An 11630-nucleotide genomic window follows, 5' to 3' on the forward strand; every position below is an offset into this window, starting at 1 on the left:
GCGCGCGCCCGGCGGCAGCCCCGGGTCCTCAGCGCGGCGCGTTGCGCCAAACTTTTCTCTCGCTCGCGCTCTGCCTTGTGCCCCCTGCCTCCCCTTAGTCCCGGGCTTTTATGGGCTGCGCGTTCCGAAAATTCGCCTGCAATTTGGGATTAGACAAACACTCTGATTACACTCGCGCGCGGAAAGGGGCCAGTGCTACTTGATACCTTCGCCCGTCCCGAGCCTGGATCCCATCCTGTGGCGCTGAGCAGGGGCGCGGAGAGCTGGGGAGGGCCAGGCGGACATTCCTACGGAGCCAAGCACCCAAATGCTTCGCCTCCATCTGCCCCTGTGCATGACGAAACCCTCTGGACGAATAACCAGGAGCTGATTTGGGGGGGGGGAGGGGAGGGATATAGCTAATAATATTGTATTTCTGGCAAGGGGCTTGATTGGAGTCTGGCGAGGCTCCTTCTGCCAGGGCAAGCGCGTTGGAGATCAGCCCTTCCTTGTTCAAAACTGGCCCCAAACTCATTGTCTGCCGCTCTGGGACAAAGGCTCAGGTGCCTGAGCTCAGCTCGCCCCCTGGGCGGACAATGGCAAAGGTAGGGACCCGGGGGAGGGGTGTCCCCAGTCAGCCCTTTACTTTTTTTATGAATGGGCTGCGGCGCCTTTGTTCCGCGGAGAAGTGCCCGTGTCGCTGACTTTTGTGGACTATAGAAAGATCTTGTAAACCTCCTTTTCTTTCGTCCGCCCCCCCCCCCTCCTTTGATTAGATGTCCCCTCATCGCCCGAAAAAATGTAATTTCGTTGGGCCGGCGGTCACTTCCTTTGAACATTAGCTCGCTTTCAGCTCCAACTTCAATTAGAAGGAGTTGATTTGGAGAGATCAACAAAAGACCCGCACCAAAGCCTTATTAAAGGTCCTAAGCAGATCTCCTGGATCCTTTGAGAAGCAGTTAAGGAAACAGTGTGCATCCATGATATTCTGTTACCGTATTTTATTGGGACGCCAAAGGAAAGTGTCTCGTGAAAAACACTTACTTTGATGCCCGGCCGCGTTTAATTTATTTTGCTGGCAACGAGTTGATTTTTTTTTTTTTTTTTGCATTTTATTATTATTACCCCTTTTCAGCTTCCCCTTTGTGTTATTAGACATTCTCCTGGTAAACTACAAAAAAAAAGAGTAATTCTTAGGAGGGGATTAGGGCCCTTCGTTAATATTTATGAGATGGTGCAACTTAAACCTATATATGGATAGATAATTGTGTGGCCTAGAGTTTGGCGAGAAAAGACAAAGTTGATGGTCACCAATGGCCATTTCTGCCACTTCCTTCGTTTTGTGAAAACAATCGGCGCGTTTCAAGTAAAGGCTTTAACCGATTTTCAGCAACTGACAATTTTAATGTTTCAGAAATGGGGGAGGAGCGAAAAACCATCCTAGGCCAGGCCAATTCGCAACCCCCTTTTCTCCGAGCCTAGGTCCTACCCAAACACAAACGGGAACGAAAGGTACGGTTTTAAGCGCCTGGCCAGGGGAAGACCAGCTATTCCGTCGGCGTGAATCTACATTTCTGTGCACATGTAACGAGTGTGTCAGGCAAGAGCGTACGCAAAACGGGAGGTGCAAACTTTAGGAGACTGAGTGGGGGTTGCAGAGAAAAAGCCGAGCTCGGGGAGGACTGGGAAAGCTTCCTCCAAACTAGAAGGAAATCGCGCCCCATCCTCAGTGGCCAGGCACGGAGATCTCGCCCCTTTACACACTTAGTTCGGGGTTTCTCGCTGCAGGTCTGGGTTCAGGGGGCACTTGCACGCGCAAATGCAGCCCGACGCGCACACGCAGCAATTAAACGTGCAAAAGTTCGCCCTGGGCGCAGGGCCAGCCAGGGCGCAAGGGGGGCCGGCCGGCCTCGGGCCTCTGCCCGCGGAGCTCATCGGGCTTCACTTGGGCTTGTGCCCGCACCCGGACGGGCTTTGTCTGGGGCGTGGGCAGGGAGCGGACCCGGAGCGCGGCTCAGCGCACGGGGGCTGGGCGCGGGAGGGCTGCACCAGGCGCCCCAGCGGCAGAGCGGGGCCGCAGCCGCCTGCCCTGGGGGAGCCGGTGCGCGCGGCGGGGCTGGGGTGGAGTGGGGAGCTGGGGGGGGGGGGGGGGGGGCGTGCAGAGGTAACCCGCATCCTGCGCTGCCATTGCCCAGGCGGCTGTCAGTCAGGCGCGGGGCGGCCGCGGATTGGCGCCGGGGCTGGTTACGCACTCGCCTCGCGCTCACATACAAGGGTAGGGCAGTGGAAAGGTGATCAATCTTCATCAGGCTACATTTCCAATCACCTACGCGCCTGGGCGAGACCGCTCCTGCCACAAGGTAAACGCGCTTCCTGGAGTCCCGGGCTCCCCCTGCTGCCCTGGGCTCCGCGCGCCGCGACCCCCCCCCCAGCCCCCGCCTGCCCCCCAGCTCCCTTCGCCGCGGCCAGAAGTTAGCGCCGGCTGCACAGGAAAGTCAAAGGCGCAGCCCCCGCCCCGAGCGGCAGCGCCGGGGAGCCGAGCCGGGACCCCTCTGGGGCATTGCACGGGGAGCTGCTGGGCAGGTGAGGCGGAGGCGCCCGGCTCCTGCTCGCTCTGCCCCGGCGCGACGGGCTGCACCGAGCGCCCCACGCCCGGGACCTGGTGGGGGGCAGTGGCGGCGCCCCGGCCCCTCTGCTCTGCCTGGGACCCTGTGGGCAGCGGCTGAGCCCGGCCCGGGCCCCTTGGCCCGTTGAGGAGCCCGGGCGAGGCGCTGAGTGCTGCCCCCTTCTCCCCGCCAGACTTTGCAACTCCCCTGCAAAGTGGCGGAGCCCGCGCGCCCGGGGCAGCCCGGCAGGGTCCCGCGCGGCGGTGGCGAAGCCCCGCACTTGGGGGGTGGGGGGTTTGGGGCTGTTCGATTTTGTTTTAGCTGAAGGTGAGCGCCCCCACCCCACCCCCCGGCTCGTAGCCTCCTCCAGCGCCTCGCCTCACCCCTCCCTGGGATGGTGACACTGCAGGGCTGGCAAACAAACTTACATAATGACTGCGTGGGCCAGATCACTCCAGGCTCAGCGCTATACCTTTCCAGGAGCCACTCTGACGGCATCTGCTCGGAGGAAAGCGCTGGCTTCCCGTGCCGGGTGGGCCTGGCCTGGACTAACGTGCTGGCTTCAGTGGTCCATTTCCAAGCCACGGATCCGCTTTCGAGCCGTCTCTCTCTCTGGTGCTGGGGCGCCTCTGTTTACATGGCGTGGTCTTAATTCCCTCGGATGCAGAGGCGCGGGTGTTTACGCTTAGGGGGTCTCTGGGAGGCTAGATCGGCCTCGTTCAACACCCCCTGGCCTGAGGGGTTAGGACACTTTGCAATGAGGACCCGGTCCTGTCGGGAAAGAGAGAATATACGGAAAAGTAAAGATAGGCCTCTTTGGAAACCTCCTGTAAACGTATCTGTGCCATTCGCTTATTCCAAGCTGCTAACTCAACCGGATCTATTTAATTTCCACACAGAACTAGAGGGGCTCCCAGCTGTCCAGTGCAACAGGTTAGCCTGGGAGCTGGAAGACAGAGGTGCTGGAGCGAGGGGTGCCGGGGGTGTCTGTCTGTGCGCTTCTGCTTGAAGTGCTTTCCATCTGACACAGAGTTTACACTTTGGCGCACTGGCTCGCTGCACCCCCCACGATACAAATCGTCCCAGCACCCCTGGAGGATGCAAATTTAATTTGGAAATAGTCTTACCAGCGAAAACAAACACTCCCCACCCCCCTTAATCATTCTGGAGTAAATACAGGAAACTCAGCTGGAGACAACATGGCCCTCAACGCAATTAAAGTTTCTAGCTAGTGATTAATCGTGATTAGAGCCGCCACCATCTGTTGCTGGATTTAGGATTTTATTTATTTGGTTTGTCTAGTCTAATTTTTCTCGCGGGGTAATAGGGGTTCTTGGGTGTCTGTGGACAGCGGAGAGAGATTCCTGGGTTTGGAGACGGGATCAAGGTTGTGGATTTTACCTGGAGTCCTCGCTCCGAGACACAAACAAATGCATTCCAGCTCCCGGGATCTCCGCGATAAATTCTTAGCATCAGGGGAATGCTGGAGAACAGCAAAAAAAACCCAAACAAACCCCAAAACAAAAGCTGAATTTTCAGGAAAATGAGAGGCGAAGTGTCCGAGTTTGCACTTCTCAGCGCCCTGTAATGGCACCCAGCAAGACATGGCAGGAAAGAAACTCTGGCAATTTCTCTTTTTATTTATTTAGAATAAAATCCCTAGTGAGAGACCGTGAAAACTCCCCCCCCCCCCCCCCCCCCACACACACGTTGTGCCTTTCGGTAAATTTGTTTCCGTCACCCCTACGGGAGGAACCTCCTGGAATATGAATTTCAAAGTGACTAAAAATCGGTTCGTTTTTTAACTACTGGCCATTTCTAATTAAAATGTCCCCTTCTGCTCGCTCTTAAATTAATTATACGTCCCCCTTTTGGTATCTCGTTTTGATTTCTAATCCAATTATCTTTTTAAATAATTGCTTTATCTCCCCCCCATCACTTGGATTGTGCCCCCCTCCAAGCCCCACGGCGATTGTATGTTAATGTGGCTGCTTAAAAAACTCCCCTCTTTCTCTCCCCCCCTTCCACTCTGGCACTTTCTTATTCCCCTTCGTTTGGGAGGGGTCGTCCATATTGATTGCCCCCCGCCCTCTTTTCTACATGCGCAAAAACTTTAAAACAATAATAACTGACAACGAAAAGGGGTGAAACTTTCGATTTTTATTTGAACGAAATAAATTCCCGTTTGCAGTGAGCAGGGGGCTTTTCAGACTGCGCTGCTGTGCGCTTGCGCCTCTCTCTGTGCACCCCAAACGATTTCATTTAATGCACGAAAAATAGTTCCAACTTCCCTACGCTTTCGATTATTTGCAATTGTGTGGGGTTTTTTTAAAATTGTATTTCTTAGCGCTTGATCTGCGCCGCTCTGGTCTGGCTATAAAACTCCGAATCCCAACTGTTTGTGTTGTGCCCTGGAAGCGACCTGGCTTGTCGATTCCGCTCCGAAGAGCTGCTGATGTTGGTCTTGTTTTGTGTTGTTGTTTTTTTTTGTTTGTTTCTTTTAGGGAGCGGTGAGTCTCTTCTGCGCCCGGATTTTCTACTATCGCCTGGAAGAACCAATTTTGTGACTTCGAGAAATTGTCGACAGACTTTTTTTTTTATATATATAAATTGGGGAAAATCTTTCCAGCTTTTAGCATGATGTCTTACCTCAAACAGCCCCCCTATGGCATGAATGGGCTGGGGCTGACCGGACCGGCTATGGATTTACTGCACCCCTCCGTGGGCTATCCGGGTGAGCATCCAACCTCTTTAATGTCCACCTCCACCCCATTTGCCCCTCTACCAGTCAGGTTCCACGGCTCAACCGGGACAAGTTTGTACCAAGTCATTTTTCTCCTGTCTCGTTGTAACGAAGATGAGAGCAATGGGATATTTCTTCCACTCCAAGACTGTACTTTTTTCAAAAATACCTGGGTACATTTTGAAAAAAAGATTTAAAAGAACAAATCTGCTCGTTAGCTCCTTTTTTTAAAAGTAATTTTTACTCTCAAAATTAACTTGGACGAGAATCAACAGGATTTCAATAGAGATCTCCTTCCCGCAACAACGAAATAGCTTTTGTACGATCAGATAAGAAGTTTGAAAAGTTTAAATTTCTGTTTAATTCATGTGCTTTTTTTAACAGTGGGAAACTACTTAGAATCGTTAACTTTATTTAAAAAAAATAATGTAATGAAACTTGTACCAAACTCCACAGAGGCGCTGCCCAGTGTTCCCAGCTCGGCCTGTTCCTAACTTGTGTGTTATGATTCTCCCCCGTTTGAATTTTTTTCCCCCTGGATTGTAATTTGAACACACAAACAAACCCTGAAAACTCCCCTCCGAGGCCTTGCGGGGGCCGCTGTGCAATGGCTTTGTGTATGGATTGGGGGTCGGGGAGTCCGCAATCCGCTTTGCGTTCCCCGCCGGATTTTGCCTCGTCAGTTTCACTTCGGCCTTAACTTTTGGAGCCCAGTTGCTTGCTCGCACTTCCGCCCGTCTCCCGCCTCTTTAAAAAAATCTTCTTCGGAATCTCCCTTCCACATCCTAATGCCACGAAGCCTGGCTTCAGGGGAGCGTTGAAACGCTCCATAAATACACTGGGTCTAACTATAACCTGTACATTTTGCTGGGAGGGAGAGATGGAGGGTAGTTGTTTCTCTGATATTAAACGAATTTGGAAATGAAATACTGGTTATTTCCCTCCCGGCTCCCCTCCCACGCACCGCTGTCTTTTCTTGGAATGCTTGGGTGTGACCCCCCCGCCTGCGAACACCCCGATCTGTAGCAAGGGGCTTGCAGGGCCCGTCCCGGGTGATTTACAGTCGGGGGTGGGCTCCAGCCCAGCCTGCTGCTGCTGGGGGGCACCCGAGTGGGGGGTCTGTGTGTCTAACCCGCTTGTCTCTGTCTCTCCCGGGTCCTGCAGCCACCCCTCGGAAGCAGCGGCGGGAGCGCACCACCTTCACCCGCTCGCAGCTAGATGTCCTGGAGGCGCTCTTCGCCAAGACCCGCTACCCGGACATCTTCATGAGAGAGGAGGTGGCGCTGAAGATCAACCTGCCCGAGTCCAGAGTCCAGGTCCGGTACCGTCTCTCGTGCCGATCCGCTCCGGCAATGGCCAGCTTAGAGGCGGGGAGGACACGTTCAGGCCCTAGATCCAGCCCCCGGACGGGCAGGGACTGGCCAGACCCACCTCCGAACAGCTCCCAGCGCGGCCTGCCCTTCCTACCCTGCCTCGGGTTGGGGGCTCCAGCCTGAGACCCGCTTCAGCTCCCAGACTGCTCCGGGCGCGCTGGCGTGGACTGGGAGGTGGCGGGGACAGCCGCGCTCCCCTGTCCGGAGCAGGTGAATGCTGGCGCCCCGCGCTGGGCTGGCTGGCGGGGAAGTCGAGCCACGGGGCTTGCCGGCCCTTGGGCGCCGCTGAGTTTGCGCGGAAGCTCAGCGCCGCTGGCTGGGGCGAGGCGGAGCCGGGGTGGACATCCACGCCTAGAGGGGAGACTTTTATTCCCGGCTTTTGGAGGGTTTCCCCGGCTCTGCTCTCCAGCCGGTCCCAGCAACCCTCCCTGCGCCCTTGGGGCCAATTGCTGCCCCTGCCTGGGCCAGGCGGGGAACAGGCCCCGCTGTGGCGTCAGGCTCCGCTGCCGCGCAGCGCCCTGCCCGATGGCAGGGGCGCCAGGCGCCACCCCGATTTATGATGGGAAATCAGGCCGCGCGGGCGGGAGCCCCCCGGGGAGGGGAGCTCCCAGCCTGCCCAGGGTGTCTCCTCGCCTGGGTTCCGGAGCGTCATTCACGGAGTAAAGGCAAATCCTGTCCCGTGCGCCCCCAGCAGCGCGGGCTCCCTGTGTCTGTGCAGGTGGGGGCGGAGGGCAGCCCTGGTGATGGGGATCCAGGCGTAGTTACCCCGGACACCCCCTGGAGCGGCACCGTCCCTTCCCCAGCATTTCGCCATAGGCCCGCCGGTCAGCCCGTCCCTGGTGACTTTTCCTGGGCCGCCCCCCGCCCCTGGCTGCAGCCTCGGCCCAGGCGCTTCGCCTCCTGGGGATGGGGGGTGGAGGATGCTTTAAAAACCACCTCCCGGGCCCGGGCGAGGGGCCAGCCGCGCGCCCGGCCCGGGACACGTGGGTGTGGGGCAGGGGGCAGAGCCCACAGCCAGCTGAACGGGAGCGGGTGGGGGCGCCCGCAGAAATGGCCCCTTCGGCCCGGGGGAGATGGCAGGAGAGGGAGGAGGCGGGGCTGTCACCTGGCCACGGGAGATCCACGTGCGGCCTCCCTGGCACCGCGTTTGGTCTGGATCCCAGCACCAGGGCAGGGACAGAGGCAAACTCAGCCACCGGGACAGCAGTTACCCCACCACCACCACAGGCCTTCCGGACAGACAGACCCGTCTCTGCAGTGTGGGGCCGGGCTGCCCCCCGCGTGCCCCTCTCCCTAGCAGGCTGGGGGCTAGTTCTGTCCTGGGCCCCTAGCCCGGGCGGGGAAGGGGGCCGGGCTCTGCCTCTCTCGCGTGGGGCTGGGTTTTCTGGTAGGCTCAGTGAGGTCCTCTTTGCTGCGCCCCAAGCCCCTGGGGGAGGGGGGGACACGGATGGGGGTTGTGCTGGAATTCCTCGGGTGTTGGTCACTATGTCCCTGCTCGGGGCTGCCCCCCTCGCCATGGAGCGGGGCTGCTCTGCTGGGTGCTGATCCCATTGGGCCCATTTCTCTACCGGCGAATGGGGGTGCTCGGCGCTGCAGCGGGTAGGGAGAGCTCTGGTGGTGGGAGCTGGATGCTGGGCCCCTCTCCCTTGAGGAGGTGGGTGTTGTGCTGGGGTGGAGCGGAAGGCGGCTGGGGGGTGGGGGGAGCTGGATTGATCAGGACCCAGCACGTGTTGGGAGATAGCTGGCAGAATTGGGCGCTGGGCCCCTCTTCCTGGGGGATATTGCGGGGGAGGGAGGGAAGCTGGATGCTGATCACTCCGTGCTCCCCGCAGGCTGGGGAAGCTGGGTGCAGTCTTGGTTGTTGCGGGGGAGGTCATTGCTCTGGGCGCCTTTGCAGGCTGGGAGCAGGGGTGGCGGAGCTGGGGGCTGCTTCGGGGAACGGGTTGAGGCGCTGGCTGCGGGCAGGGCACTGCACTGTGTGCTGATGGCTCCCGACTCCCTTCTCGGCTAGGTGCTGGGTGGGGAAGCAGGATGCTGGGGGCCGCGGGAGTGCTGGGCACTGATGGGGCCGGTTTGCCTTGTGGGTTAGTGGGAGGGGTACGGCTCTGGAGGATGGAGGGGAGAGCAGGGGCTAGTGCAGAGGTGAGCTGCCGGGGACTGGGTAGGCTGGGTGCCGATGGGTTTGTTCTTCCTTGCAGGGTGGGTGGGGTATAGTGGAGGCAGCCCTGGGTGCCGAGGGCTTCAGTCTCCTTTGCAGGTGTGGCGCTGGCTGCTCTGCTGGGGAGGCCAGGGGGAAGCTGGGTGTGCCCTGGGGGAAGCAGGTACTGATGGCTCTGCTCTCCCTGCTAGGCCCGGGGGTGGGTGGAGAAGCTGGGTGTTGAGCGGGGTTTAGTTTGGAAGCCGGCTAACTGCAGGGGAACTGCGGGTAGTGGGGAAACTCGACCCTAACCCTTGTGGGTGCAGGATGGGTGCTGGGCATAGGCGCTGGTTGGCAGGGATAGTGGAGGAGCTGGCAGTTAATGGCTCATCTCTCTTTGCAAGCAGGGGGATGGGTCCTGTGTGAGTCTTATGGCTGGGGGTGCAGGGTGAGGCGTAGTGTGGGAGGCTGGGGGATGGAGTTGGGGTACAGGGGAGGTAGGTGCTGGTGCTCCTGGGACTCGCAGCTGGTGGATGGGTGTGAGCGTTGGGAGTCGTGGCTACTGGTGGTTGGATGTGGATGGGTGCTGGGGGGACTTTGTGTCAGTGGATGGGTGCGGGTGCTGGAGGGACTGGGTACCAGTGAATTGCTATGAGCACCCAGGGCTGGCTTGCGTGCTGGTGGACAGCTATGTTTGCTGGTGAATGTCTGGGGGTGCTGATGGCTGTCAGAGGTACTGGTGGATAGTTCTGGCTGCTGGGTGCCCGTGGATGGCTATAGGCTGTTTTGGGTGCTGGTGGAGGGCTATGCAAGCCAGGAGCTGTCTGGGGTTCCAGTGGGTGGCTATGGGTGTTGGTTGGGGTGCTGGTGGATGGATATGGATGCTCGGGGGGTGGATGCTAGTGGCTCTGGAGGCTGGGTGAAATGGGTGCCAGTAGCTGGCTATGGGAAATAATGGCTGTTCAGGGTGCTTGGAGCTGGGTGCTGGGGGGAAGGCTGTGGTGCTAGGGGAAATGGGTGCTGCTGGCTATTCAGGGTGCATGGGGGCTAGGGGATACCGATGGGTGCTAGGAGAAGTGGCTGTTTGGGGTGCTCGAGGATTGGCTACAGGTGCTGGGGGGCTAGGTGCCAGCAGATGGCTATGGGTGCTGGGGGCCAGTGCTAGGTGCTGGGGGAAGTGGGGGCCGGGGGCCGGCTTTGGGGGCTGGGGGCCAGGAACTGGCTACGGGGGCCGGGGGAAGTGGGTGCCGGGGGCCGGCTGCTGACGGCTCGCTCTCCCCGCAGGTCTGGTTCAAGAACCGCCGGGCCAAGTGCCGGCAGCAGCAGCAGAGCGGCGGCGGGGCCAAGAGCCGGCCGGCCAAGAAGAAGCCGTCCCCGGCGCGGGAGAGCTCGGGCTCGGAGAGCAGCGGCCAGTTCACGCCCCCCGCCGTCTCCAGCTCCGGCTCGTCCTCCTCCTCCAGCTCCAGCTCCTCCGGCAGCGCGGCGGCGGCGCTGGGCAACCCCGCGGCGGCGACCGCCTCCATCAGCGCCCCGGCCTCGTCCATCTGGAGCCCGGCCTCCATCTCCCCGGGCGCCGCGCCCTCGGCCGTGTCGGTGCCGGAGCCGCTGCCGCCCGGCGGCGCGTCCTGCATGCAGCGCTCGGTGTCCGGCGCCTCCTCCGCCTCCTACCCCATGTCCTACGGCCAAGGCGGCGGCTACGGCCAGGGCTACCCGGCGGCCCCCTCCTCCTCCTACTTCGGCGGCGTGGAGTGCAGCTCCTACCTGGCGCCCATGCACTCCCACCACCACCCGCACCAGCTCAGCCCCATGGCGCCCTCCTCCATGGCCGGCCACCACCACCACCCGCTGGGCCAGGGCTCCGGCCACCACCACCACCATCACCACCACCAGGGCTACGGCAGCACGGGGCTGGCCTTCAACTCCCCCGACTGCCTGGACTACAAGGAGCCCGGCGCCGCCGCCTCCTGGAAACTCAACTTCAACTCCCCCGACTGCCTGGACTACAAGGACCAGGCCTCCTGGAGGTTCCAGGTCTTGTAGGCAGCGCCCGGCCCGGCCGGCTCCCTGCGCCTGGCCCCGCTGGCCTTTTGCTACGTGAGAAACAATGGCCTTCCTCCTGGCCCAGCCTGCGCTGACCCCCAGCCCCGGGCTGGCCCCGCTGCCCCGGAGCTGCCGTCGGTGTGTTTTTCTCCCGGGCGGGACTGGGTCTCCATTTCCCATGGTCATCACTAGTAATCCTTCATCATCCCCGACCAAGAGCCCCCCAGCCCCTGGCTCGGGGCTGCTGGCTGAGATCTGCGGCGGGACCCTCCCCAGTAACTTATTTATTCCTTCTCTGCACCCCGGGATTATTCCGTCCGGTGGGTTGATTGGACACCAAACGCACACAGCCCGGAAGAGGACTTCGGTGCGTCTCCCCTCCTCGATTTAAAAAGAAATGCGCCTTGGACACACAGACTCCCCTCTCCCCTCTCTCGAACTCCTTGTGTCAAGGGCAAGGCAGGGAGTGGAGACCTCCTGCCCGCTGCAGACCCGGTGTACCGCTGTCTTTTTACTTCGGAAAGCCCCTGGGCTCTCTCTCGGTAGGACTGTACAGCCTCTTGCTGCAGCAAGCAGCAGGAAGGGTGTAAATGTTCGGTCCGTTCCAGGGACCAGTATTGTTTTTAGTTGATGTTACTGGGTTGAAATGTTGAGTTTAACACGCAGGAAATTGAACTAAACAAAACTTCTCTGCTCCCCTTCCCCTTCAACAAATCTTCGCGCCAGGATTCCCAGCGCTGCCTCTTTCCTCT

The 11630-nt window shown here is 59.6% G+C and overlaps 1 protein-coding gene across 3 annotated transcripts; it reads left to right on the top strand.

Annotated features, from left to right (window-relative positions):
• The first annotated feature begins 5222 nt into the window (after window positions 1-5222).
• On the top strand, window positions 5223-10878 carry OTX1 (orthodenticle homeobox 1). 3 transcript variants are annotated; one of them, XM_024199823.1, is made up of 4 exons: window positions 5223-5334; window positions 6484-6644; window positions 10123-10283; window positions 10365-10878. In XM_024199823.1, the coding sequence occupies exons 1-4, from the start codon at window positions 5223-5225 to the stop codon at window positions 10876-10878; spliced, it is 948 nt and encodes a 315-aa protein (XP_024055591.1). The 3 variants fall into 3 exon arrangements, with proteins under 3 accessions (XP_024055591.1, XP_024055592.1, XP_024055590.1); XM_024199824.1 differs by having other exon boundaries at window positions 5223-5319; window positions 6493-6644; XM_024199822.1 differs by having other exon boundaries at window positions 5223-5319; window positions 6493-6644; window positions 10123-10878.
• The last annotated feature ends 752 nt before the right edge of the window (window positions 10879-11630 follow it).

Source organism: Terrapene carolina, unplaced genomic scaffold, assembly GCF_002925995.2.
Source record: "Terrapene carolina triunguis isolate 2854851 unplaced genomic scaffold, T_m_triunguis-2.0 Scaffold132, whole genome shotgun sequence".
Taxonomy (NCBI): Eukaryota; Metazoa; Chordata; order Testudines; family Emydidae; genus Terrapene; species Terrapene triunguis.

Coding starts and splice junctions, on each gene's coding strand:
- OTX1 (XM_024199822.1), top strand. CDS start 5,223: ATGATGTCTTACCTCAAACAGCCCCCCTATGGCATGAATGGGCTGGGG. Junction 5,320..6,492: donor CCCCTCCGTGGGCTATCCGG/GTGAGCATCCAA, acceptor CGGGTCCTGCAG/CCACCCCTCGGAAGCAGCGG. Junction 6,645..10,122: donor TGCCCGAGTCCAGAGTCCAG/GTCCGGTACCGT, acceptor CTCTCCCCGCAG/GTCTGGTTCAAGAACCGCCG.